Source organism: Mesocricetus auratus, unplaced genomic scaffold, assembly GCF_017639785.1.
Source record: "Mesocricetus auratus isolate SY011 unplaced genomic scaffold, BCM_Maur_2.0 Super-Scaffold_100707, whole genome shotgun sequence".
NCBI lineage: Eukaryota > Metazoa > Chordata > Mammalia > Rodentia > Cricetidae > Mesocricetus > Mesocricetus auratus.
This window is the reverse complement of record NW_024429269.1, coordinates 1,400,612-1,428,156: the sequence shown is the minus strand read 5'-3', so window position 1 is coordinate 1,428,156 and position 27,545 is coordinate 1,400,612. Positions and strand designations below refer to the sequence as shown.

At 41.9% G+C, this 27,545-nt stretch overlaps 1 protein-coding gene and 1 pseudogene across 1 annotated transcript in view; one reads left to right on the top strand and one right to left on the bottom strand.

The window, feature by feature from the left end:
* Positions 1-26,052, bottom strand: part of Ppp2r2a (protein phosphatase 2 regulatory subunit Balpha) — a 52,914-nt gene extending 26,862 nt beyond the window's left edge. Inside the window, exons 1-2 of the mRNA XM_005075224.4 lie at positions 25,734-26,052; positions 23,914-23,988 (exon numbers count right to left, since the gene is read on the bottom strand). Of these exons, the coding sequence (XP_005075281.1) occupies positions 23,914-23,988; positions 25,734-25,740 (82 nt within the window). The 5' untranslated portion in view covers positions 25,741-26,052. The remainder of the gene's footprint in view (positions 1-23,913; positions 23,989-25,733) is intronic.
* LOC110341860 lies at positions 5,841-6,077 on the top strand (annotated as a pseudogene).
* Positions 26,053-27,545: the final 1,493 nt, after the last annotated feature.

Here is a 27,545-nt window from a genome sequence, read left to right as displayed (position 1 = left end):
GTGAAGCACTCACTGGTTTTATAATTTTAATGCAGATGACTTTGTAAATAAGTAACTTGAAAGAAATCAACCAGGTACAGATATAGAAGATTTCTGAAATGGAAAAGAGCTGAACATATTTTAAACACCCAATAAATGTGAGATGTAAAAGTCACAGGTTGGAAACTATGGCCCACCAATCTCTTTATAAGCATATATAATGAAGTCCAGTACTAAACACTAAAACCTAAAGCTATTTACCAGTTAGCCATTTTCAGATAATGGCTGACAACCCTAACATTAAAATAATGCAATGTGCCAAGTGGGCATTAAATATGTTCATTTCCTATTCACAGCACTACTGTAGTTTTTCATTTTCCAAGTATAGAAGAACAAAGGAAAATTCTGGAGATCAGGTATGTTAGGGAGTGGTGCTACAAACAAGTATCAAGAGCAAAGCCAGGATTCAAATTTCGTAGCCATATGGTTACAGCAGCAACACAGGATTCTGTAAATCATGGAATGAAGGTAAAGGAATGCTGTGTGAGTGTTCAGTTTGTTGCTCACTCGTGCCCACTAAAGTGCCTATATCCAACAAAGCACATAGAAGCAAACAGATCAACTTCATACCTCAGTATGACTAAGTAATAGTAAGTACTTAATGCAGCACCTGCCACAGTCAAGACAGTGAGGGAGGGCACTGGGTGACTACACACTCTAAAGTCCACTTCTGCAAGAAAGCAGAGCACAAGGATGCATTCACAAAGAAAACAGACAGGTAGATGAGGGCGCACATGGGCACGTGCACACACAACCAAGAAGTTAGGTAGCACAGGGGGTCAACTGCCTATCTAAATGACCTCTAGGTTCAGTGAGAAATCCAATCTCAAAAATAAGGTAGAAAGACTATCAACACTGACCTCTGGCTTACACATGCACACGTACACCACATACATGTGTACACACACAAGCTATGCATGGTAGAACAAGTTTATAATCCCAACCCTCAGAAGGTAAAGGCAAGAGGACTGTCCTGTTTGAGATTAGCATGGTCTATCATAGAGAGCTCTAGACTTGTAAGAGTTATACAGCTACCCTGTTAAAAATAGATTAATAAAGCCAAAGGAGAAATATAAAAGACAAAATGAATCCTATCACATAAAAATCAAATAAGTATGTAAATGCCTCCTCGTTTTAAACTTGTACAGGACTGAGTGTGGTTCAGCGGTAGAGCACATTCTTAGCACACAGGAGTCTGTTTCACCCCCATCAACAAGTAAATATAGCCCAGCAGTGGTGGCACACACCTTAATTCCAGCACTGAGGATGCAGAGGCAGCTGGATCTCTGAGTTCTAGTCCAGCATGGTCTACATAGTAAGCTCCAGGACAGCCAGGGCTAGAGAGAAACTCTATCTTCAAAACTTTAAAAACAAATTTTTCTAAGTGCAAATAAAAGGAAGAAGACTCAACTTGGATAAGTTGCTGGTTTGTCTAATCATCTAGGCTGCTGAGTCCTGAAAGCTGCACTTCAAAATATAAAATAAAGATCAAGTTCATGCCCAGCCATGTTCCCAGCTGATACACATCTTCAATTGTACTTTTAAATCTCAAACTTCAAGCGAAGATAATTTTTAATTCTACTTCTGAGAACTACTACTATTTTAGTATCTCAGCAAAGGATACTGTGTGATTGAACACACTCAGTAACAGAAGGCATGTCTGCAGCCTAAAGCTGCCTATAGTATCAGTTTTCTAAAAGTTACAAAGCAAGTTTGACAATTTGGACAAAATAAAGACAATCACGAAATTGGAAACAAATTACTTTAGACAAGTAGATAGGTAACAGATATGAAAGCCATTATTGTGTCATTTCCATGGAAACACCAGAATACCTCTACATACTACTCAAATGACAAAAATGAGAAAGAAATCAAAAGGCAGTACTCTGCTGACAAAGCCATTGGCCTTATATGCTGCACAGGTGTGCAACACTGCAAACCCACAGAGGGTGCAGCACTGGCATGGTGAATCTTCAGTGTCAACCTGACCAAATTTGGAAACATACCCCCCAAATGTCTGTGTTTTCAGATTAGTATAGCTGAGCAGGCAAAAACCCATGGGTGGCAACCGTCCTGAGTGTGGACAGGATTAACAGCCACCACTGCCTTCCCCAGCATGAGACTGTACCTCCTCAAACCATAAGCCAAAAACAAGCCCTTTGTCATCCCCAAATTGCTTTTTATCAGCTATGAGAAAACTATTACAAACACCTAGGTTAAAATTTTTATGCTGACTGAGCATCTCACTGGGTACTTATCCAAGTAAAATGAAAACTGAAAAAAAAAAAAACCTGGACATCCATGCTCGAAGAGGCTTTGTAATCACTGAAAACTGGATACAACTCAACAGCCTCAGCTGAGGTATGGACTGATAAGTAATAGCACGGATCCATCTCACTGGGCTAGTGAGCAAAGCTAGGTACAAATGGCACAACCAGAGGTTGAAATAACAGACCACTAGCTGACTGCTCGGGTCAGGGATGGGATACACACTACAGGACCTGGAGGTTTTGCAGTGACTCGACTGTTTGGTGTACCACTGTTAGGGTTGACTATGACTGCTTTTCTTAACCAAAAGGTTAAGTTCACCGTGTGAAAATAAGTTTGTCACAGAAAAGTAGCAAAATCCAAATACTGGAATATCGTATCCCAGGCATTCTAGACTCCTGACACTACACTTACTTGTTGCGTGTGCCTTTTCAGTTCCAAGACCTCATTTAGGTTACCCTATTACAGTGTCTGTCTCCCTAGCTTCCTTGACCTATGAGGTTCTCAGACTGCCTTGTCTTTGATGAACTTGACGGTTCTGGGACTCCTTGGCGGTATACATCAGGATATCCCCCTCCACAATCTGAAATTGAAATCCATTTTATTTTTTCACAGTGAAGCTACAAATGGGAGTTTCTGGCAGAAGATCATAGATGTTAATGGGCCATTCATGTCACAAACCTGATTCTTGATCTGCTTGTTACACATACATATTCCAATTACAAGGCACGATCCATTTCCACAATCTTTTCCCTGGCCCCACATAGCTATTTAGATATAATTAATCCACATGTTTTCAGAAAGACTCCTTTCTCCCTAATGTAAACACTCAGAATGGGGTGAAGTTAAGTTAGCATCTGTGAGGTGTTCTGACCTGTCTGATCCCTAACACCAGAAGGGGAGGACAATGTATTCATACAACAGTACTTCCTGAAGAACTTTAAGAGGATCTTTTTTTGACTATTGTCCTCTAGAGGGAGCTCAAAGTCCTCAATATTCTTCCCAAGGTAGGCCACTAAACCCATAGATCTGGTTTTGTTGGAGCAATGTCTCCTATACCTTGCAAAGCAAATTAAACGTAATCCTGCCCTTTGGGAAACTTTTCCCTTCAAAACAAAAAAGGCTCAGCCTACTCACAGACCCCCAAGAAACAGGCCCCAAACATTTCTTTTCCTCCTCTTTCTTTTCCCCACTTGGCACTGACTAGAACATTCCTTTTGTACTTGAAAGGCTGAGGGAAGACCTGTAGTAAACATCTGGAAACAAGAGCCTCCACTGTGTTCCCACTGCCTTCATGTCAGGGCATGGACAGAATGAAATGATTGACATACTTTTCCAAGACTAAGCTGCTTGCGTCTTCCTAGGTCCTACTCAGGGCTGGGATATCTTCATCTCTTCATCTATGAGGCCTTCTCAGGGCCACACTCATGGAACAGGCATAGTAAATGCCCCCAAAGAAAGACTGTCTAATCTCTACTTTGCCATTATCTGTATAACCTAGAGGAGGTACCTTAGCCTCTTAGAAACGCTTTAGCACTCAGAAGACAAAGGCAGACAGGTAGACATGAGACTTTTGTTGTTGTTGTTGTTGTTGTTTTGTTTTTCTGTATTGTTTTGGAGGCTGTCCTGGAACTCACAGGGACCCACCTGCCTCTGCCTCCCAAGTGCTGGGATTAAAGGCATGTGTCACCAACGCCCAGCTGACATGAGACCTTTTATAAAATAGTAAAATAAAACAAAATATTAACTGTTCCTAGGATGTTAAGGTCATATAGCATGACCTCTGTTTTCCAAATGGTCTACTTTAACTCACTGAAGTCTGAGCCTAAAGCCCAAGCAAGTAACAGTATTACAATTGCCTTGCTCTGCTGTCTCTTTTTACACATACAGAAGCCTGGGGCTTTACCAAGCTGGTCATGGTCAGGATTCCAACTGTCTTTTGGCTAAATATCACTCCAAGTTCTCTGTGATTTCCAACTAGAGTATAGAGAAATCTGCATTGCACAAGTGTCCAGAGCTTTCCTCATGCAAACTTAGTGAAAAAGACTATGTTGTGTTACAAGCTCAAAAAAAAAAAAACATTGGCTCAGAGAAAACCTACATTTTAAAGTTCCTGTGAGAATTGAGGTTCAGAAAGTGTTTTCCAGAGATGCAATCTGGAACCAGTCACTCTTTATAACTTGTTCCTGGATAATCTGGTATCATGTTTGTAACACGAATTAATCAAAAGACCCAGTAATAGATATTGGGGCTCAACCTGAATATCAGGGAAGCAAAGCAGATGGCCACTAGCTGTCACCTCAAGCTCAGACTGAAAGGGCTGATCCATGTATTAACTGTTCACCAAGCCTCAAATTGCTGCCTCTCCTCAGCCTGGCTGGAGAATCTGGAGCCCTCAATGTCTTCCTATCCTCCTTGATATTGAGCCTTTCTATCTTTAGTATGGCAGGAGAATGAATGCCTCCTACTGAATACTGAAGACCCTGCTTCTATCTTTTATACCCCTCTAGTGCTGGGATTAAAGGTGTGTGATCTGTTATTCTTTTAGACTGATTCAATCTCATGTATCCCTGGGTGGTCTTGAACTGAGAGAGATCTGTCTACCTCTTAATCCTGAGTCCTAGGATTAGAAGTAAGTAACACCACCTTCTAGTTTCTGGCTGCTGGGATAAAGGTGTATGCCTGGCTTCTATGGCTTGTGGCTGACTTTGCTTTCTGAAATCCTCAGGCAAACTTTAATAAATCGTAAATATCACTACAATGTGTAGATAAACAGAATATAACTACATACCCTCCTGAAACAAAGAGAGATAAACAGTTGTTAATACAATAGCCTCCAGGTATGATTTTAACAGGCAAGCCTCAATGTAAAATTGCTGTGTAAGTTTACAAGAAGAGCTATCAGCTGACCAGTTTAAACCTAAAGTTATATACTATCTTCACCAGATGTCCAGTAACTTTTAACTGGTTCATAATTAACTTCACATACTAAATTACTCAAGTTGCCTAATGCAAATCATGAGTGATGGTTCATACCTTAATCTCAGTACCAAAAAATGGGTGTTGCAAGTTTGCAGCCTGCATGGTCTACATAGCAAATCCCGTCAGCAAGGGCTATGGAGATCTAGTCCCAAATCACCAGTAATATCAACGATGGTAATGCCAACAGTTCTTCTGGTGTCTATGCAAACAAACCACAAACACATCTACGGATATCTTAGCCATCAGTCAAGGATGTCCACTTTCACTTTTGAGATAGGGTCTTGGTGTACAGTCCTGGCTTGCCTGGAACTCACTAAACAGACCAAACTGGCATTGAACACAAGAAATCTGCCTGCTTCTGCCAGGATTAAAGCCATGTGACCCAAATAACATTCCATGACACTAAAACACACAGACATCTCATATCTACACAGGTTTAAAATTTGAAATTAAAAAAAAAAAAGTAAGTTGTCATCCGGTAGGATGACAAGCAGCCCTCTTCCTAGCGTTCAGTGTGTATACAGAGCCAAGCAAATGTGGCAGTGAAGGAGATGCTGGTGGTCGTGGGTCCCTACAGGCAGTTCCAGCCAGCTGCTTGAGTTCATGAGGATGGGCTTTGTCATGAGCTGCACCACAGGCATGGCAGCTGGGGTGCTGTTTGGCACCTTCTCCTATCTGAGATCAGAATGCAGGGTTGGGAGCTGATGGGCAGCATGGGTAAAACCATGATGCAGAGTGGTGGTGCTTTTGATACATTCATAGCCATCGGAATGGGCATAGGATGCTAATCAGGGCAGTGACTGCTGGTTACATCTTTACTTTTCCATCATTTTGACCCTTGCACAATAATACAGTTTTTGCTTCTTCTTTTTTTTTTTTAGAGAAGTCCTTTTAAGGTTGAAAGAAGGCTCTGAGGACTCTGCATGACTCCAGTTCCAAGGGATCCAACTCTCACTTCTGATTTCCACGGGTACCTGAAAGCATGTGGCGCACACGCATACATACACATGAAACATTTTTTTAAATGGGCAGTAGTGCCACACACCTTTAATCCCCAACACTCCAGAGGAAGAGACAGATCTGAGCCAGCAGCCAGCCTATCTACAGAGTGAGTTCCAGAACAGCCAAGGGCTACACAGAGAAAACAGGTGGGAGGGCTGAAATTATTTTCAAAGTCCTTTTTAAAATCATAATGATTTCTACTGATGTCAATATAGACACTTTACAAACGGGATTATCATATCCACGCCATAAGAATCAGAACATACGACACTGATCATTTGTCTTGATGGTCACTCATAATGCAAATCTGTTTTCTCATGGGGTTAACAAAGTATTTAGATAAAAAGACTAAAGAGATTTTTAGATATGTTATAAAAAATTTACAGACCTTATTCTAATGCCCAAAGACAACACATTGAGTTTTTAACTACAAACAACCCAGTCAGCTGTGTGCCCTGGATTACTCAAGCTGCTTCACAGAAGACTGAGAAGGAAGAGGAAGGTAAGCAGATAGGAAAATTGGAGACCAAAGCAGAGATACTTCAGAAACCCTAGTGAGCAACCCTGGCGTCAGAGCCAATGCAGTGCGTGCAGTACTGTGCTGTTGTAAACGACATGCAGTGTGCTGGTTTTAATGCTTACCACAAACATGTAGACTTGTTCACATTAATAAATACATAGGCTAACAGATGAAAAACTAAAACCAAAAGGCCAAGAGGGCAGAAATGAACAAATCTTCAAACCCATACATAAAATAAAAATAAACATAAAAGATCCACATAAAAAGATCCAGGTCCTCCTGCAGGCTCAATGGACCTCATCACTAATAGGCAGGTATTTATCTCACAAGCTCCATTTAACAGCATCTAAAGGGGCAGAGAAAACTTTAAAGGAAAAAAATTCACTGGATAACTAATCCAGAAGACCACACCACTGATTACCTCAAAAAACCCTTAACTAAAAGGAACATCACACATACTTTTACAGAAAGGCAATGTAAGAGTAACATGGTGGCAGGGGATCAGAGTTCAATCTCCTGAAAAAGAGGTTCTAGGCTAGCTTCAGACACTTGAGAGCCAAACAAGAGAGGAAAAACAATTTCATTCAGTGAATTCTTTCTGCTTCTTTTTAGTATCTTCTAAATTTTTATTAGTGATCTATATATTTTTATTGTATTTATATGCATTAGTGTTTTGTCTACATGTCTGTGTGAGGATGTCAGACCCCTGGAACTGGAATGACAGATAGCTGAGTTGCTGTGGGTGCTGGGAATTGAACCTGGGTCCTCTGAAAGAGTGCTACTGCTCTTAACCATTGAGCCATCTCTCCAGGCACTGCTTTTATCTTTTTAAAAATCCCTTTTCTTCTCAATTTTGGTAGATAAAACATCAGGCAGTCATTTTCTGACCTGGTCTGCAGTCATATTTAAAATTCTAAAGGGAAGTTATGATTTCAAGGGGTGGTAACTGTGACTGCGTTCTTACTAAGCGAGTGATGACAAGGGTCAGAACTAGCTGGCAGCCAGAGAATGCATTCTGAAGGCAGCACTGCCAGAAACAGGGTGAATGGATAGATGGACCCAAGGACAGTACCAATGTGTAAAAAACATACCCAGAAGGAGAAAAACAGCTGGAGTTCATTGTACATCTTTGACTGGATATTCAAGCAGAATGTTATGTAGGCAGCTAGACTGATTTGTAACATTTCAAGGTGACTTCCTTGCTGTTAGGCAAAGAAAACCAGTGTTGTGGGCTGAGAGCCTTGAGGATCTCCTATCCTGAGCAGCTGAGCAGGAACCACATAAAAAAGGAGATGGCAGGACTGGGGCTGCTGGTGAGGTGGGCTGTTTTTCCAGAAGACAGGCAGACAGCATTTTTGACAGGCAGCAGTGGACTACTTTTAATAGCACAATGGGGGTTATAAATAAACTTTAGATTTGGTGCTATCTTCAAAATAAAAACTGTTGTTTCCTGTGACTTTATTTTTTGGTTGTCAGGTGAGGATGCTCCAGAGGTAAAATTATGTAGGTGTCAGCCACAGACTCACTCCCATGGCTGCTGTCAGGCAGTTTTCCTGGGTGCTGGTCTGAGATATCAGTTTTTTACCAGATGGATTCCAGAAAAGTTCACAATAATGGGAACTGGTTTCCCTCAAAGAAAACAAAGAGAGCAGCCCAAACCTCTTTGGTAGCCTCATCTCTAAATGTACGGCATCACTTCTGCCATGCTTGTAGCAGCCAGTTGCTAGGTCTTTCATATTTAAGGAGAGGGGCTTACACAAGACCAGAACACCAGAGGGCAGTATCCATCAGAGTGATCATGAGGGCTGCCCACTATAGTTCCTTAGTTATCATAGGAAAAATAAGAACTGCCTGGCCAGGTGGTAATGCTAAAAGCCAAAAAGAGAAGTCTAGAACAATTTCAACTGAGCATCAAGGTTAAGATTCTTGCCAGTCCTGTCTCTCTGAAGCACCCCACCCCTGTGTGTGTGAATGAGAGAGAGGGGGGGGAGGGGGAGAGAGGGAGAGAGAGACAGAGACAGAGACAGAGAGACAGAGAGGTTTATGTATGCATTGCTGTTGTATGCAGTACTGAAGACCTAACACAGGGCCTTGCAGGATCTATGAAGCAGGCACTCTATATTTTACTTATAGCCCCAGATCTCAATCTATTTGGTCTTTAATCCCTGGTTCAAAAATATGAAATACCCAATTAACCTAACTACCTGTCTTACAGGCCAATAGTCATTTCAAGGCACTCAGTACAAGGTCCCTTCTTTCTTACTCTCCAGGGGGCTCTCAATGCAGTAAACAAACACTAAGGGAGTCAGCAATGTTATCTCTGTGGCACTGGTTTGTACCTGCTTGTTTGTATATTCCTGACAAGTGCTTCTCACAGCTTAGGACACTTTTCCAGGGTTCCCAAGGATACTGAACTCTCCCCATTATGCTAGTTGAACATTTCACAGTGTTTGCCTATTTATTATAACATGAGTTTAGATCACCATTTGCCACAAGTCAACACAGCTATTTACTTAAATAAGGTTGTTTGCACATTCTTTCAAAGCCTCTGTTTTGATTTTTTAAAAAAAGTGACAGGAAATATATATTGGTTTTCCTACCTGGATAGTCTCATTCTACTGCTGAACAAAACATAGGATTTTCACCTACATCAATAATTCCCAGGAAATTCTCTTCTATGGTTAATTTTAACAAATGCTGTTGAATTCTGAAAAAACTTCAATGTCAAACTCAATTTAAAACATTAGTTTAGGCCAGGTGTGGTAGCACTTGGGTATAATCCTAGTACCCAACAGTCTAAGGCAGGAGAATTACAAATCATAGGCAGCCTAGGCTACATAGAGAAACTACTAGTCTACAAAGCCACAAAGCAATTTAAACTTTATTTCTGATAGTGTTTTATAGTGTAGCACTGGCTGGCCTGGTACTCACTATCTCATATAACCAACAGCAGCCTTGAACTTTGCAGCAATCCTACTGTCTGGGCCTCTTGAGTGCTGAGTTTTATTGTTGTTTTTTAATTTTAAAAAATGTGAGCCAGGGCTACACAGCAAAACCCTGTCTCAAAAAAATTAATAATAATAATGGCGGGTATGAGTGTTTTCCCTGCATGTATGTCTGTACACCTCATGCACACATTTCCCTCAGAGGCCAAAAGAGAGCATCAGATCCCTGGGACTGGAGTCACGTTAGGATCCAATGCTGGTCCAGTGCTGTTAACCTCTGAGCCATCATTCTTACCGAGTTTTGTGAACCACAAAACTCAGTAAGCTCAGTCACACGTCCACAATATAAAAATAACTAGACACATAACTGCTCAGCAGAGTACATAAATCATCCGCAGCTGAACATAAGCCCCTGAAATGATATGCTCAGTGATAGGCATACCTAGTGCTATATAATGTGTAAATATCAACAGTATTCTAGTTCACAAAACAAAATAGTTAGTTGAAGACAGAGTTTCTGTTATGCCTGCTACCATAGCCAACTGTTGGGCCGATGGCTCAGGCTTTTTATTGGCTAGCTCTCTCTTAATTACTAACCAATTTCTATTAAACTATGTATTGCCACAAGGCTGTGTCTTACCCGTAATGATTTGGCAAGTTACTCCTCTGGTGGCTGCATGGTGTCTCCCTTGGGACTCTCTCTCTTTCTGTCTTCCCCTTCCCAGCATTCTCCTAGTCTGGTAGCCCCGCCTGTACTTCCTGCCTGGCTACTGGCCAATCAGCGTTTTATTAAACCAATAAGAGAAACATATTCATGAAGAAGGACATCCCCCATCAGTTAGGTAGGGTTTAATAAGTGAAAAGCTTCCCTACGGTATAAATTAACTCCTCTACCTCGGCCTCAATATCTTACAGATAATTTAGACACACATTCTACCATCTGAGAATAGAGATTAAGAAGGGACAATGAGGCAAAGTATATATGGTAGAGTACACTCTTGATCCTGGCATTCCAGAGACAGAGTTCAAGGCCAGCCTGAGCCACAGTGAGACTGTTTCAAATAAAAGGAAGGTGTTGTGGGGGAGGGGTCCACAGAAAGTCAGAACCAATTTAGATTCTTCTGAAATTTAGTCTTCTGAAAGCGAATATTTAGGAAACAGAACTAAAAAGGATGTTAATGCAAAGACATCAGACTCAGAGCTATCACATAGCTGCACAGGATATAACTCCACATGCAGCCATCCTGTCCAGAAATGTACAGTACAGTGCCAAGGAGATCAGCTTCCTCTCTCCAGAGTCCCAGATACCTATTTTCTTTTGTTGTTCTTTTAGGAGCTGAGGACTGAACCCAGAGCCTGGCTCTTGCTAGGCAAGTGCTCTACCACTAGGCTAAATCCCCAACCCCAAGTCCCAGGTTCTTAAACAGGGATTTTCAAATATTTTAATACCCCACTTAAGCAGCAACAGTGCTGTTCCATGACGTTACAGAATACAAAATTAATTCACAAAAATGTGGCATGTTCCTACAGACTGGCAATGAGCAACTGGAAAGGGAAATTAAAACTCCATTTACAACAACACAAAAAGTATTTGGGAAAGAACTTATGTAAGGAACACATGACCTTAACACTGGCAGCTCTCAAATGCATAAAACAAAATGAAGATAGCCAGGCACAGGAGCACCTCTTTAATCCCAGCACTGAGGAGGCAGAGGCAAGCGGATTATCTGTAAGTTCCAGGACAGCCAGGACTACACAATAAAACCCTGTCTCAAAAGCAAACACACCTCATATGTATTTTCCTATAATACTGTTACCGCACATTAAAAAAAAGCAAACAAAAAAAACAAATGTAGGCTATTTCACTGGCTTCACCTTTCAGAGATCCAGATTCTGTTTACATTCTAACAAGAGAAGCACAGACAGTGCTACCTAGGCACTTCTAGGAGAGAAGATACAAATACAGTCTAGGAAGGGAAAGGAAGGACCAGAATCAGGATCCACTGCTATTTTAAATACTATAGTGAAGAGCACTTCAACACTTGGGAGAACAGGAAGAAGAGCAGAGAACAGTCAATTTCTATGTCTCTGTACAGGTTGAGTTGTCAACCTGACACAAACCTAGAGACCTGGGGGAAGGGACCGTAAGTGCTGTCATCTACAAAGTTCACTCGACAATCACACACAAAGTATCAGTCTGTGGTGGGGCTCCATTCACAGCTAATGCACCCTGAGGGCTATAGATTGGACATGCCTGGCTAGCTTCCAGTTTAGTGCAGTGCACAGTCAGGCTTGGCTTGTTAACCTTTCCCTGGCTTCTGGAAGACACTGATTTGTCTGCTTACTGCTGCAATGCTTTTGAGGAGCTGGGGGTCTTGGTGCTTGTTCTGGCTTCTCCCTTTCTGAGGGTATGCTTTGGCTATTTTGTGTAATCTATTGAGATGGTGGTGGTACATGTTGGACCTTCTCAACTTGTAAGGTAATCTTGTTTTCTCCTTTCTCTCACATTTGTTCTTTCTGGGGACCATGTACTACTGATCCAATCCCCACTCCCTGACTTCTCCATTTACTGTTCTACATTTTGGGAGATAATTTTTTTTTTCAAGGCAAGGTTTCTCTGTGGCTTTGGAGGCTGTCCTGGAACTAGCTCTTGTAGACCAGGCTGGTCTCGAACTTGCAGATATCCGCCTGCCTCTGCCTCCCGAGTGCTGGGATTAAAGGCGTGTGACACCAACACCCAGTTTGGGAAAGAATTCTTACAACTTTTAGTAAGGACTATTAATTCCTTTGGTGTTTGGTTCCTGCTTCTGATAGTACTGTGAATGCTATTAAATTCTAATTCAAACAAAAAAATCTTTACTATGAAACAATCAGGAGTCTGCTGATGAGGAGAGTCCTTTAGCAGTAACCCCTGTTGTATTTGTGGGTAGAATAATCTGTCTGAGTGTGCATGAAATATCATAGCCTGTAAGTTTTAAGAAGATTGATATGAATCTAACATGTTAAAAGTTGCTATCTTATTTTATTTGATAAAATACCATGATTGACTGTGAAAGAGTTGTTATGACACATACTTTATACCAGGTTGGCCTTGAACTCAGAGAGCTGTCTGCTTCTGCCTCTGCCTCTGCCTCCCAAGTGCTGTGCAACCACCACCACCTGGCTGGGATATTCTGTCTTAACTAAAAAAAACAATATCTAGTCATAAAAGCAACCCTAATTGAACTCAAAAACAAACAAAATGACATGAAAATTAAGAGGCCAGACTCCCTGGGAAGGGTTTAACAGAATGGGATAATGTGGTAGGAGGAATAAATGACAAAAAAACTCCATAAATTTGCATGAAATTGTGAAAGGATAATTAAGATCAAAGGGCTATTTCTTAAATGCATTCTCACAACTCTGGGAGACAATGTAACATATGTGAACTTGACTAAAACAGCAAGATCCAGCCTCAACTAAACCAGTTTAATACAGAGATGGATCTGCACTCTGATGCTCACTGCCCTTCTAAGGCCAGTACAAAGCTCCCATCCCAAATTTGTTTATGTTTCTATTTTGTCCACTGTGTTTGACATCTAACACAGAGCTCCCTGGCAATGCTTATTTGTGGAACAATTTTTAGAACAATGAATCCACTCAGAAACAAAGTAAAGAATTGTTATTTCCGTACCTGAACCCCTTTCCCGTGGAAAAAAAACCCTGACTTGTCTATCACAATGCAGTCTCCCTGACAGCAAGCAACAACAGTACTGGTGACCCTTCAATGTTAAAATTGTACAATCCTTGACCCAGATGAGGAATCAAAGGCTGAATCTTACCAAGACCCTACCCAGCACATCCACATAAAGCTAAAGACTTTAGAAAAACCATCATACTCTAAATTTAAAAAAGGAGATAAAGAAAAAAGGAAAATTGCTCACTGGCAATACAATTTGTTTTCCACTCTCGTCAAACACCTGTAGATCCTAAGGACACTGAATATATTCATCAGTCTAGGCAAGTTCTGGCAAAGACCAGAGAGATATACGACACACATTTGAGAGTATCTGCCATTTACACTGTCTGAGTGTGCATGAGTAGCAAGTTCCGGGTGAGGATTTTTAAAGCTAAATCAAGTAGTGGCAATACAACACCTTCAGAAGCTCCAATCTCTGCTGACCCTAGCCTGCTCTAAGTGGGGGCCACCCTCATCAGATTCCATTACTCCTGATACAAGGTATGGAATATACATTACAGCAGAGAACAAAACACTGGTGGAGGCTGAGAAAAAAAACAGGAGAGGAAAAAACAAAGATGACCACACTTGAACTTTTGTTACTAAACAATTCTAAATTACTCCAACAGTCCAAGTGCCACTGACTGCCTAACCTTAACAGTGCTAGAACTAATATTCTTCGCCTAGCTTTTCCAATCTCCTAGCCCACCCAAAGCAAGCAATGTTCATTAAAGCATTTCTGAATGTCCCGTGAGTTCCTAACAGCCAAACAACTAAGTGATCTTGATTTGAGGACTAAAAAAGGTTAAGAATCTTCTATCACAGACGGTGCTGGTGGCTCACACCTTTAATCCCAGTACTCTGGATGCAGAGGCAGGCTGATCTCTGTGTTTGAGGCCAGCCTGGTCTAGAGAGCGAGCTCCAGGACAACTTCCAAAGCAATACATAGGAAACCCTATCTCAGAAAAAAGAAAGAGTCTTTATTTCTTTACCATTGAGACTGACTGAAAAGATGACTCAGCAGACTCTTCCAGATGATCAGGATTCAAGTCCTAACACCCACATAGTGGTTCACGACCATCTGTAACTCCACTTCCAGGGGACCCGATGCCCTCTTCTAGCACATGGTGTAGACAAACATGCAAGCAAAATACTCATAAAATGAAAAACAAAATCTTAAAATAACAACAGTAACACACTAGAAGATTGTTCTGTTTGATGGAAGTGTGTCAATATTGCTGATGGAACTACAACTGAACTTCAGGAATGCTCATGCATTTAATCTTTTGACTAGCAAGGCAAGTGTTTGTTCCCCACCACTCACTGCCTTCCTTTCTACCTATCCAAAAATGAGATTTAAAAAAAAATCACTTCATTTAGAAACCTATTTCCAGCTGGAGCAGAGGTAGCACACACCTTTAATCCCAGCACTTGGAAGGCAGAAACAGGCAGATCTCTTGGGAGTTTGAGGCAAGCCTGGTCTACAAAGCAAGTTCCAGGACAGCCAGGACTGCTACATAGGGAAACACTGTCTAGAAAAACCACCAAAACCACTGGGCGGTGGTGGCGCACGCCTTTAATCCCAGCACCTGGGAGGCAGAGGCAGGTGGATCTCTGTGAGTTCGAGGCCAGCCTGGTCTACAGAGCGAGTTCCAGGACAGCCTACAAAACAATACAGAGAAACCCTGCCTCGAAAGCTCTGCAGCAGGCTGCAGTTTCAATTCCAGAGTACCTGCTTATACTTGCCCCAACAGTTTCTGTAACATCTCGTGCACTGGTATCTATAAAACACCACTTCACTCTGGCATACAGATTTCTCAAAATGTTGACTCAATCTATTACACAGCACAAAAGCTACATTCTTTATATTACTATTGATTCCATCTGCAAGACCTTTCAAAATCCAAAACTGGCTGGAAGGTGGTGGCACGTCTTTAATCCCAGCACCTGGAAGACAGAGGCAGATGGATCTCTGAGAGTTTGAGGCCAGCCTCGTCTACAGATCGAGTTCCAGGACAGGCTCCAAAGCTACAAAGAAATTCTGTCTCAAAAAACCAAAAGGAAAAGGAAAATGGCATTGCATTCAAGTCTAGAATTACTGACCTGTACCAATAATCAGCTCTATTTTTTTACTTATTTCTGAGACCAGATTTTACTATGTAGCTCTGGCTGCTGTTAACTCACCATGTAGATCAAGCTAGCTACAAACTCAGAAATCCAAGTGCATCTGCCTCCTGAGTATTGGGATTAAAAGTATATACTAACACACCTGGCTCATTTCTCAATTCTTAAAGTAAAATAAAATGAAGAGAGCAGCTAGCTCGGTAAACAAGTCTTACAAAAAGCTCTTCCTTATACAGTATATACCTTACTCTATTGCAGAAATGCTTTTGGTATGTTTTCCATTTTGTAACATAACTTTTATCCACCAGGCATATGAGCCAAAGTATCAGTAGTTCATACTCTGCCAAGGGTATTCTCAAGTACAACTGGCCAGTTCTAGCTGGGCATAGTGGTGCACACCTTTACTCCTAGCACCTGGGAGGCAGGTGGACTTCTGTGGTCTATGAGTTCAAATACAACCAAGACTATATAAGAGACCCTGTCTCAATGATAATAATCATAATGGGTGCATTCTCAGTTAGTTAGTGTGTGTTTCTGAGGATGACTGTGACCATTAGCAATATGGGTGCCACTGTACTGATTAATGCCAACTAAGATGCCTCTGGGCTGACCCATGTGGCTTTCTCTTTATTGTTCTAAATGGCAATAATGTATAATGGCAAATTCACTGTAGTATCTATCATTATGAAAAAACTCTGAATTCATAAACATTTTCAACGAGTTCAGAGGTTGCCAGACCATAACTGAGAACAAGGGAACTAAGTGGCAACTATTTTCACAGTGGTTATTTACTCTGACCAGAAAACTGCCTATGTATAAACATACACAATATAAATTTACAGCCATTAAAAGTTTCATAAAGCATTCTAATCCATCTATATAGTTCATATTTCAGTTCAAAATGGCATTAGCAGAAAATTTGGGACATCTCCAAACTGAAATAATAACAAAACAAAAATATGGGCTGGGCGCACAGCAGTAGAATGACTGCCTAGCGAGGGCCTCAGTTCTAGGTTCCATTACTGGCACCAGCTTCCCCTAAAACAAACCATATTGTAAATATAAAGAAAAAAGAGCAACTGTGGTCATGGTGGCCTATAATCCCAATACGGGAGTTGAAGGCCCAAGGATGGACTTCAAAGTCGACCTCTTTCTTGGTTAAACAAAAATCAATCAATCAAACAAAAAATATAAAATACCTTCATCTGAATTAAAACAGGATCAACTTATCTATTTTCGAAACAGGACCTTGCTCTGTATCCCACACTAGCCTCAAACTCATGTTCCTCTTGCCTCAGCCTCCAGAAGGCTGTGATTACAGGTTGAGCCACGGAGCTCAGGTTGGGGATAAGCATTTGAAATAAAATTGCATTAGGAAAATGAAGGCAAGATAAGCATCTTAGTAGCTCCACTTGCACAAGATTATAGTTAATACATTAACCTTCTCAACAAGGTCTGCTTACTTCACAGGATTTTTGTCAAGATTAATAAACAAATACACACAAAGCAATGACCCAGGAGTAATGCAGTGGCTCAAGCCAGTCATCTAGGCCCTTTGGGCGGCTGAGGCAGGAGGCAGACTGCTGTGAGTTTTGGGCCAGCCTGGGCAACAGAATAATGTGGACAGTATCTCCACATACAGAAAAGTCAGACAGAGCCGAGAGATAGCTCAGTGGTTAAGACTCTTCCGAATGGTAATGTGTGTTCAATCCCCAGGAACCCACATAGAAGAACACTGACTCCAAGTTCTCTGACCTCCACCATGTGGGTCATCACACAATACAGACATAAATGTAATTTCAAATTAAAATGAAACAAAGTATACCACATATATTACATAAATGCTCAATAATGCTAACAGTTGTTATTACTTAACAGCCAGGTCAACTCTTCTACATACTTGGCATAGACAGAAAACTCTAATCTGTGTCCAGGTTTTTATTTCTTTCCTTCTATTGAGGAAACAACTTGGGATTCCTTAATGACTCAATTATAACTTCTATCTTCACCTTAGGTAAAACAAGGAAAACATTACAACCAAAGATATTAAGCCAGACACCTATCTTCAATATTTCAATTTTCTCATTAAAGAGCTAACTTACAATATAGTCATCTTTCTTCTTGCAACTAAACCTGAAGATGAACCAAGCAAGCACACATTTATAAATAAAGAACTTGTCTACTCATAAGCAATCTTCCATCTCACCATTCTAATTATTCCACTATTTTCAAGGATTTGACTAATTTTAAATTGATTATAAAATTACTATTAGAGTATTATGTTTAATTTACAATTTATTTTCAAAACTTGAGACAAACGCCAGCTAACTCACTTTTAAAAGCCACTACCTCACCAGGCGGTGATGCACACTTTTAATTCCAGCACTCAGGAGGCAGAGGCAGGCGGATCTCTGTGAGTTCGAGGCCAGCCTGGTCTACAGAGTGACTTCCAGGACAACCTCCAAAAACAATACAGAGAAACCATGTCTTGAAAAACAAAACAAAACAAAAAGCTACTATCTCTTACAGGTTTTTATCACTAAATGTATAAAAGAAAAAAAAACTTACTAGCTTAAAATACAACAAAGAAACTGCCTGATACTACAGAATGCCACTGAGGATTATTTGTTGGGCAAATTTACACCGAAAGACAGCACTTGCCATGAATGATTAGGTCAGCAGCAAAGCTAATGTTGAAAGGTAGCCCATGTCAAAGGAAGAAAGCTAAATAAGACCATTGCCATTGGTCATTTGGTTGTAGAATATGGCCCACGTTTCAATCAATGCTTTGAAACCTGCAAAACAGGCTTCTACTGTTTTTTTTTTCTAACTTACCTTCATGTCTAAACCTAAAAAAAATACTACTCTAAGGAATAGAGACCACATTAAATTTGGTTTATATTCTACCATTAATCATACAGAATAGATTTTTAAAACATGTTTTGGTATACCCTAAAGACTGATTATTTCTCAAAATATTTTCATGTCCTTATTTGGGATATTTACCAAGAATCAGTTCACAAGTTTAAACCCTAACAGAAAAGGAAGCAAAGAACTGAAAAGATAGTGCATTTTGATTCAGGTTTCATAAAATTGGGTTTTATGTGACAAAATCCTATCCTAAAATAATTGCCTATGAAACAAAGTTCAAGACTGTCAAATATACAAATCAGAAAAATATACTTAAAAGTGAAAATTTTATTTAAAAAATTATTAAATAAGCAGGATATCGTAGTGCACTCCTGAAGTCCTTTCCCTTGTGAGGTCAGAGGATCACAAGTTCCAAGGGAGTCTCTGATATGCAGTGAGCTTGGGAGTCTAATATAAAGAATCTGAGGCCAGTCTGGGCATCTGAGATCTTGTCTCAAGGAGTGAATGGGAGGAAGGGGAATCCCTGTTTCACTTTTTTCTATTTTGTTGAAGCCATACTTCAAGCAATAGATGGGAAAAGATGAAGTGGGGGAAGTGTATAAAAATGGGGCAGCTGCTGGGCAGTGTGGCCTTTAATCCCAGCACTTGGAAGGCAGAGGCAGATGGACCTCAGTGAGCTCAAAGTGAGTTCCAGGGCAGCCATGACTTTTACAAAGAGAAACCCTGTCACGGGCGTGGGGATGGGGTGTCAAAACAAAAATGTTCAAGTTAATACAAAAAGACAAACATCTATCTATATACACCTACCACCCAGGTTAAGATGCTTGTTACGCCCTGACCTCATGAGAACTCCCTCCATCTGCTTACAGGGACTGCTTTTAGGCCAATTAGTAGCTTCTGTTTGTGTACTAGTTTCACATTTTCTCTAATCTTCAACTCAGTTGTTTAGACTTTGCTAGTGCAATCAAAGAATGTATATACAGTGAGGGAAGCAAATAAAAGCAAAATACAATGTTACATACAAATGAGGATGTCATAAATTCATTACAGTAACTAAAGAATTTTTAAGTTCAAGCATGATGGTACTTGCCTATAATCCCAGTATTTGTGAGGTGGAAGCAAGGACCACAAGTGTAATGCCATCCACAGCTGTATAGAATGAGGTTCCACACATAACGGTTACCATGCCTTCACTTTGACCGACAAAGCTTTAGTAGTTATTTAAGACCATGTACACTCTATGGGCTATAGAGAAGGCTCAGGAGATAAGAACACTGGCTACTCTTCCAGAAAACCCCAGTCTGATTAGGAGCACTCACTTGGCAATTCAGAACTGTCTGCAACTGCAAGTCTAGATTGTCTGACCTCTACTGACCACAGGCACACACATAGTAGAAAGAGTATGTGCAGGCAAAACAATCACACATAAAATAGTAAGACAATCCCCCGGTTTCCTAACCTCTAATTATCCCTTGCTTGCTCTAAGCACCAAAGTAACAATAAATCTTGACAAGGCTCTCACATAGGGGTATGCTCATATAAACCTGTAATTCCAGCACTACCAGCACTGGGGCAGGAATCTCTCAAGTCCCATGCCTGCATAGACTGCACCACACAGAGTTCCAGTCTCAAAAACAGGACAGATATCAAAGGTAGGTGGAGGTGGATCTCTGAGTTCAAAGCCAACAAGCAAGTTCTAGGTCAACCAGAGTTACATGTGAGACCATGTCTCAAAATCAAGACTGCCTATTCTTATCAGCAAGGTCAGTGTTCTGTTATAGGTATAAGTTCATTTAAACATCAAAATAGCACTAAGTCAGGGTTTACAGTAAGTCTTTTTTATAATGGAGAAAGAGGCACGGATGGGTAATGGATATGCCCAACACCACAGTGGTGTTACAGATCAAAGAAAATCAAAGACTTAAAATGCAACAGTGTTACAAGACTACAAGAACTCCATGACATGAGCAAACTAGAATGACAGATTTTAGTACTTCAACTTCTTCTCAAACAAGAACAAGGAGTTATTCTGAAGGTAAAACACATAAGCTGTATGTCTGCAGATCCAAGTAGGCAGAACAGTATCACAGCATGGGTGTCCTGACTTGAAGACCTAAATGCACCAAAGACAGCAAGAGCCTGTGGTTGAGTGTCAAGCTCTATTCTGTACTTAAAATTCCTGAGCCTTAAGAAGTAGATCCAGTTAAAACTCATTATTAAAACTTACCAGTAGTAACAATATGGGGCAACCTCTTTCTGACATCTTTGGAAAGAAGAGCAGAAAGTAAGAAACAGCAGCGCTCACTTCATCCAGTCCTGTGTATCCATCCAGTTCCTGTCATTGTTATGTCTGACCCAGAGCAACAGACTCATTTACAATGGAGCAGGGGCTCCTGCCTTCTCTGTATAAAGCTGCACACCAGAAACAGAAAGGCTGCAGAGTAAATAAAATATAAGAGCCAGAAGTTCACCCCAACTATCCTACCTTCCACCTCTCTTCTTCTCCTTTCAAAAACCTAGCAACAGCTAACACTGACTTTTACTCAAGATATTCAATGCTTCCTGTGTGCCAGGTACTGTTCTAGGCAGAGTAGTTTACATAGGACATTTGCAGGAAAATGAAGATCACTCTGGCTCTAGGCTTGCCGTGTAGCAAGAGAGGTTCAATGCACTAAATATAGTATCTATGTAACAAAGTGCTGTAAAAAGAGATTTTAAAAATGATTTCCTCAGGAGGTGATTAAAAGATTCTATGTGTGACTGAGGATGAGTAGGATTCTGATAAGGGAACAATTGTAGGAGGATGTCAGACACATCAGTATGGGATTGGCAGCTGGGGATGTACCTGAGTGGTATAGTAATTGCCTAGCATACACAAGACTCTGGGTTCAATCCCTAGAATAGCAAAAACAATCACAAGTACAGTGCATAGGGTTTGCTTATATGATATCAGTTCAGTGGCCTCATGAACTTAAGAGAACCATATTGAAGAAATGTTACACTTTGCCGGCTGAAATTTCATTCTAATCCAATGGATCCAATGATCCACTAAAGATTTCCGAGAAAAATGACAAACCAGGATTGTGTTTAAAATTAAATTAGAAGTGAAACAAGAAGAAAATGAGACTTACTCAGAAAATTACTATAGCTGGGCATGTTAGCCACACCTTTAATCCCAGTACTAGGAAGTAAGTGGATCTCTGTGAGTTTAAGGCCAGCCTGGTCTATGGAGATAGTTCCAGAGAACCAGGGGGGGGGGGGTACCCTGCATGGACACAGATGGGACCCAAACAACTACAATCCAGACAGAATGAATCAAAATTGGACAAATGTGAAAGCAGGTATAGAAGATTAAAGTACTACACAAGCAAATCAGCATGCCCTGGCAGCTGGCTGGCTGCAAGGGGACATTCACACATCGTAAGCCACTGACAGCAAAGAAATGAGAAGGTATTATTAGCAGAAAGCAGGCGATCTAAAGGTGGAGCAAGAGGCAACCATCTAAAGATTCTAATCTATATCTATGGGCCATGTATAACAATCATTCTACATTAGAAAAGCAAAACTTCCCTTTGGTAAATATAATAGACAAAGACATACATACAGTTTCCAAGAATCTGCAAATCAAAGCAGAGTAACTTGAAAACAATGGTGTTATGTACTTGTGAAGCCATGGTACTTGAACAAGTTCTGTTTTCCTAAAGCACACACTCCAAGTCTTGACATTTGAAGCTGTTAAGAATGTGCTGTCACAACAGCATGTAACCTAGAAAGCTATTTAATGAATCAAGAGCAAAGTGAAGCTATTAAGTACTAACAAACAGGAATTAAAACTGATCCACCATATATGTTTTTTGTATACATGGACATTCACAAACTATCACTTGTTTCATTAAGTGGTGATGTTCAGCTTAGAAAATCAATTTCTTCTGATTAAGTCTTCTGCCCCATGATTAACAAGCAAAATGAGTTTAAGGGTACACAACTTATGTTCTAGACACCACACACCCCAGTTCTTAGTATTCGGGAGACCTTTGATAAGGGGAATAAATAGAATGCAACCAAGGAATGTTTTCCAAGTACAGAGCACTTTCATAACGTGGTGAGTATTACACAACACAGAACTGAAGATCCAATATCTTGAGTGCGTACTACTCAACAGGTAATGGAGTTACAAAATCAGTAATACTGGACACCTCCCTTGGATGTAGGATTTATTTCTTTAAACGAGTTCAACAGAAAACCAGCACACACTGATTTTGTGACCATCGCTGAGTCACTCTCTCAAATTCTTTAATTCTTCCAAGTTTCTGGTTTCTCATGTGAAAAAGGGGATGAGGACCCACCAGAAAAACAAAGGTGGAAGAATTTGTAAAATATGACAACTACACCAGTGACTTCCAATAGGACTCACCACACTGAGCACACAACGGTGACAAATGTCACCAAACATCTGGTTAGTCAACAATCTTTGCCCTACCACCACCTGAAAAAAAAAGTATCACAACAGCACTCTGTGGTTGGGAGGAAGCACCCCAACCTCACCAGGAAAAGGTACACTCTAGAGAAAGGGTCTACATTTTCACAGACAACCTTCTGAAAACCAGAAGTTCATGCTGTAACTTGTCTGACTTTCTGTTTAGAAAAATCTCACGATTCTGCTGGGGAAACAGGTAGTCAGGGATTCTGTGTGTGTGTGTGTGTGTGTGTGTGTGTATATGTGTGTGTCTGTCTGTCTGTCTCTCTCTCTTTCTCTCATACACCTACCTATCCCACAAACTTGAACTATTTCTAAGCAAAGAAATAATGTAACCATCCTTTGAGATTATCTGTTTTTAACACAAAAGATCATCTCAGAATGAGTACAAGGTCTTCACATTCCAAAACTTCAAAGAAGTTCTGAAATAAATTAACAAGGTTCTATCTCAAAAAGTCCCCTAGAAAAGTGATTTATTATTATATCCTAACTGCAAACATGAATCCCTGCAAAATAATAAAGTGAATAATTTGAGCCAGCATGTTTTCAACAAACATGTTAACTAATATTACAATCACAAAGTAGTTAAGTTCAAAAGAACTTAAGTCTCCCCATAGAATAAAAGGGCTAAGTGTTGCTGGCATCTATTTCTACTTAATTATCTGAAAACAAAAAGGCAAACATGAAAGTCCAGTTATTTGCATGTAGAACGTATGTAACAAGGAAACCTCAATTACAGGAACCTCGGAGCACTTACTGCTCACCATTTACTTCATTAACTCAATGAAAAAAATAAAACAAGACAAAGAGATGTAAAGACTTTTTCAGAAAGAAGAACTTTAAAACTATTGTCCCACCTCTTAAACACAAAACAGTCTTCAAGTGTAATAGGCTCGGTTTAGTTCATGTTCCTTCAGTACCAGAACTTTTAAGCCAACACTCTGTTGTCATGGTTAAACTTTCTTACCTTCTGCTACATCATCATCTACTGCTCCTTTCACCTGAGAAAAACACCATTGAATATCATTCCCTCCTCCAGCTCCTAAAAGAAGAAAACATAGCAATTAAAACTGAGTTCTGTTCTGTTTACTCTCTTAAGCACGGAGATGGTATCTGAGACTAGCATGATACTACCCACATACACAGCCACCACTGAGCCCACGAATTTGGAACCGAACCAAATTAGGCTCTGATAGCTGGTAGAGCATTCAAAACAAGACTGCAAATATGAAATATACAAAGGCATACAGTTTATCAATCATTATCATAGTAAAGATATTCAAAACCTCATTTCCACTTTCCTTGCCCCTTGAAGACAGAGTCTTTCAAGTAAGACCTACCAGAAACCAAAGTAAATACCCAAAGTTAGTTTTCCTTTAAACATGCGAAAGGGCCTACAGAAGAGTTATAAGACTAAACTACCATGAAATATAGAACGAAGAGAAAACTTCAGGAACATTACTTCCTGAGAAGAGGAATGATTCATGTGAACCCTACCACCGAAGCATGGACACAGTAAACACAACACCCATTTCTTTGCATTCATTAGGAGCAAATCACTGGCGGCAGACACAGGAAAAGGGGTGGCAATGCCTGGTCAAAGGATGCTGACTCTGCCTCCCTCTGCCTAACCGAGAACCCAAAGGGCCCGGAACGGGCAACTTTGCCAACATGTCATCTCCTACAAAACAGTTCCAATTATCATTTTATTGTTCGGCAAGGTCAAAGGGCAGCTTGTTTGTGTAGCAAACTGTAAATCAGCCCAACATAAATTCTTTGAAAGTCCTATTATCTATGTAAATATTGAAAAGACAAGGAAAACTGGTTTAATCTCAGACACTGCCGGGATTGAAGAGGAAATGGGGGAGGGGGCAAACTCCTGGATTTCTGGAAAAGAAACTGAATGTCAATCTAGAATTACTCTACTAGCTGAAGGGCTTCAAGATTAAAATGTACAAAGAAAACCGACCCTCAAAGGCCATTAACCCTCGCTTTTCCTTTACCTATTACTTGCCAAATTATTCTCAATCGGGTTTTCTCCGTGCTTTTCCCCTCACTGCAAGCTTTTATGAAATCTCTCTCTCTCTCTTTGGCTATTTATATCACTGAACTCCACAACTATTTTAACTCCGAGAAACCCTTCTGGGAAAAGGACATCTGCACAAACGATAGCGTGCAAAATGCAAAGTTGAAATTACCTGCTTCTCCCCCATCTCCCACCCCAATCCTTAACAACTTCTATTAAATGCCTAGCACTCACCCGTGGTGACAACGAGTAAGTCATGGAAGGCAGCACAGCCGCCACGAAATTCAGGCTTACACCCTCAAAATCTGACCTACCCAAAACGTGCGTGTGGTGCTGGGGAGGGGCGGGGGGGACACACGGACATATGCCTCCATTGTATTTTAACTTGCAAAGCGCTCTTCCTTATCAGTGCAGAATATGTTTCTGCAGGAAGGCTCGCAGCTGGCGGGGAAGAGTGGAACGACTATGTGCGGAGGAGCGGAGCGAGCAGGGTGCAGAGGGGATCCATCTGCAAGCCGGCACCCGCCCCACCCTCGCAGCCCCCCACCCCCACCGCACCCGTGCCGTGTTCGTGCGGTGCCAGGCCCGGGGCCCTGCCTGCAGGCCCCACCACCCCAGCCCAGTGCCAGGCCCGCCCGCCCGCCCCGCACTGGGCCAGCGCCCCAGGCCAAGGCCCCGCCACCACGGTCGCTAGGGGGTGACGGAGAGCGCGCAGAGGAAGCGGCACCCTGTCAGCCGGCCGAGGGCCGTTTCTCCTTTACCTGCCATGTCGCGCTGCAAATGATGACCCTGCCGGGCTCCTCGGGGTCTCCGCGACCGGGGCTCAGCCCCCTCACCTGGGGATGGGGGGATCGAGGGCGCGGATGGAGGCGGATGGCACCTGAAGGGGGAGGGGACGGGAGCCGGGGCGGAAGGGAAGCGGCCCGGACGGAGCGGCCGGCAGGATGGTAGCTTTCACTCGGGGGCGTCCCCTCTCGTGATCCTTCTCTCGCGGTGGTGGCGGCAGCGGCGGCGGCGGCAGCGGCGGCGGCTACGACAGCGACGGCGGCCCCGGCGGCAGGGGCAGGCGACTCCACTTTCAAAATGGCGCCCGCTGGCTGGCCGGTGACGTCACTCCAGGGGCGGAGCGCCTTTGGGGTGGGCCGCTCTGTGTTGGTCACGCCTCCTTCCTGCCGGGCTCTCGCTCCGCCCCGCCCGCTATGACCCTGCTCTGAGCCCTGCACTGAACTGGGGCGGTGGTTAAGTTGCTCTGGCTGTGAGCTATGCCAAGTTGGCCCACAGTGCCCAAGTGGGCAGCGCCTCGGCCTGTCTGCGCCTCGCACTGACCCAAGGATTTGCACCAGGGTTGGGACTCTGGGATGGTCTCATCTGTCTGCTTATCCTCACCCACAGGGTGAGCTCGCTCTGTCTGGAGAATACCCCTTTTGATGCTGTGAGCCCCAGGGACACCAAAATAAAGGGACAGTGATGCATGCTCGCTGCCTGGCCAAGGTGAGAGTTCCCAGAGCCCAGAAGGATACAACTGGGCTGGTTCCATCTGGGTGAAGTAGATTACCTTCCCATGGATGAGAGTTCTTGGCCACTGTAAACAGTTAAAAATGGCTCCCGACAGAAAATTGAATGTGTTGTGAATGGCACAAAAAGTGGCTCGGGTCTGTTCAGGTAAAAGTGGCAAAATCAATGATTAAGAGTCTATATTCTAAGCCGGGCGGTGGTGGCGCACGCCTTTAATCCCAGCACTCGGGAGGCAGAGGCAGGTGGATCTCTGTGAGTTCGAGGCCAGCCTGGTCTACAGAGAGAGTTCCAGGATAGACTCCAAAGCAATACAGAGCAACCCTGTCTCGAAAAAAACCAAAAAAAAAAAAAAAAAAAGTCTGTATTCTGCTGGCTGTGGTAACACATGCATTACTTTGTGAGGTGAACGTAAGAGGCTCCAAATTTCAAGGATATGTGAACTATATAATGAATTTGAGGCTACCCTGTGCTATCTATATGAGACCCTGTCTCACATACACACATCAAACAAAAATGGAGAAGCTAAGTCTATTTAAATGCAGCCTCTTCCAGTCAGACTTTTCTGACAATTTCTCCCATTTCCTACTCACCTTTAGCTAGGTTGGATGCCCTTGTTTAATAGTGTCAGGGTGGTAGGGGTGGTGCATTCCTTTAATCACAGTACTCATGAGGCAGAGGTAGGTGAATATCTGTATGAGGCCAGCCTGGTCTACAGAGCTAGTTCCAGGACAGCCAAAAGGCTACACAAAGAAACCCTCTCATGGGGGTGGAGGGTAGGACAGATACTGTCAGGTCCAAAGGAAACTCCAAGTCCCCAAACTCTAAAAGGCAGTCCAAATACCCAGAAATGAGCTCCACCTGGACAATAGGAGGATTTCTAGCAGTTAGATAAAAGCCAGCATTCCTTGGGAACTTGTGAAGCTGTTTCCCCTCTATCAAAAAAGAAAAGAATAGAAAGGAAAAGCCATTTCCCTCATATCTGGCAGAAAGGACATAAGGCTACCTGTGGTGCCTATCAGCATATTAAAGCACATTCTGGTATCACTAGTGCCTGTTAC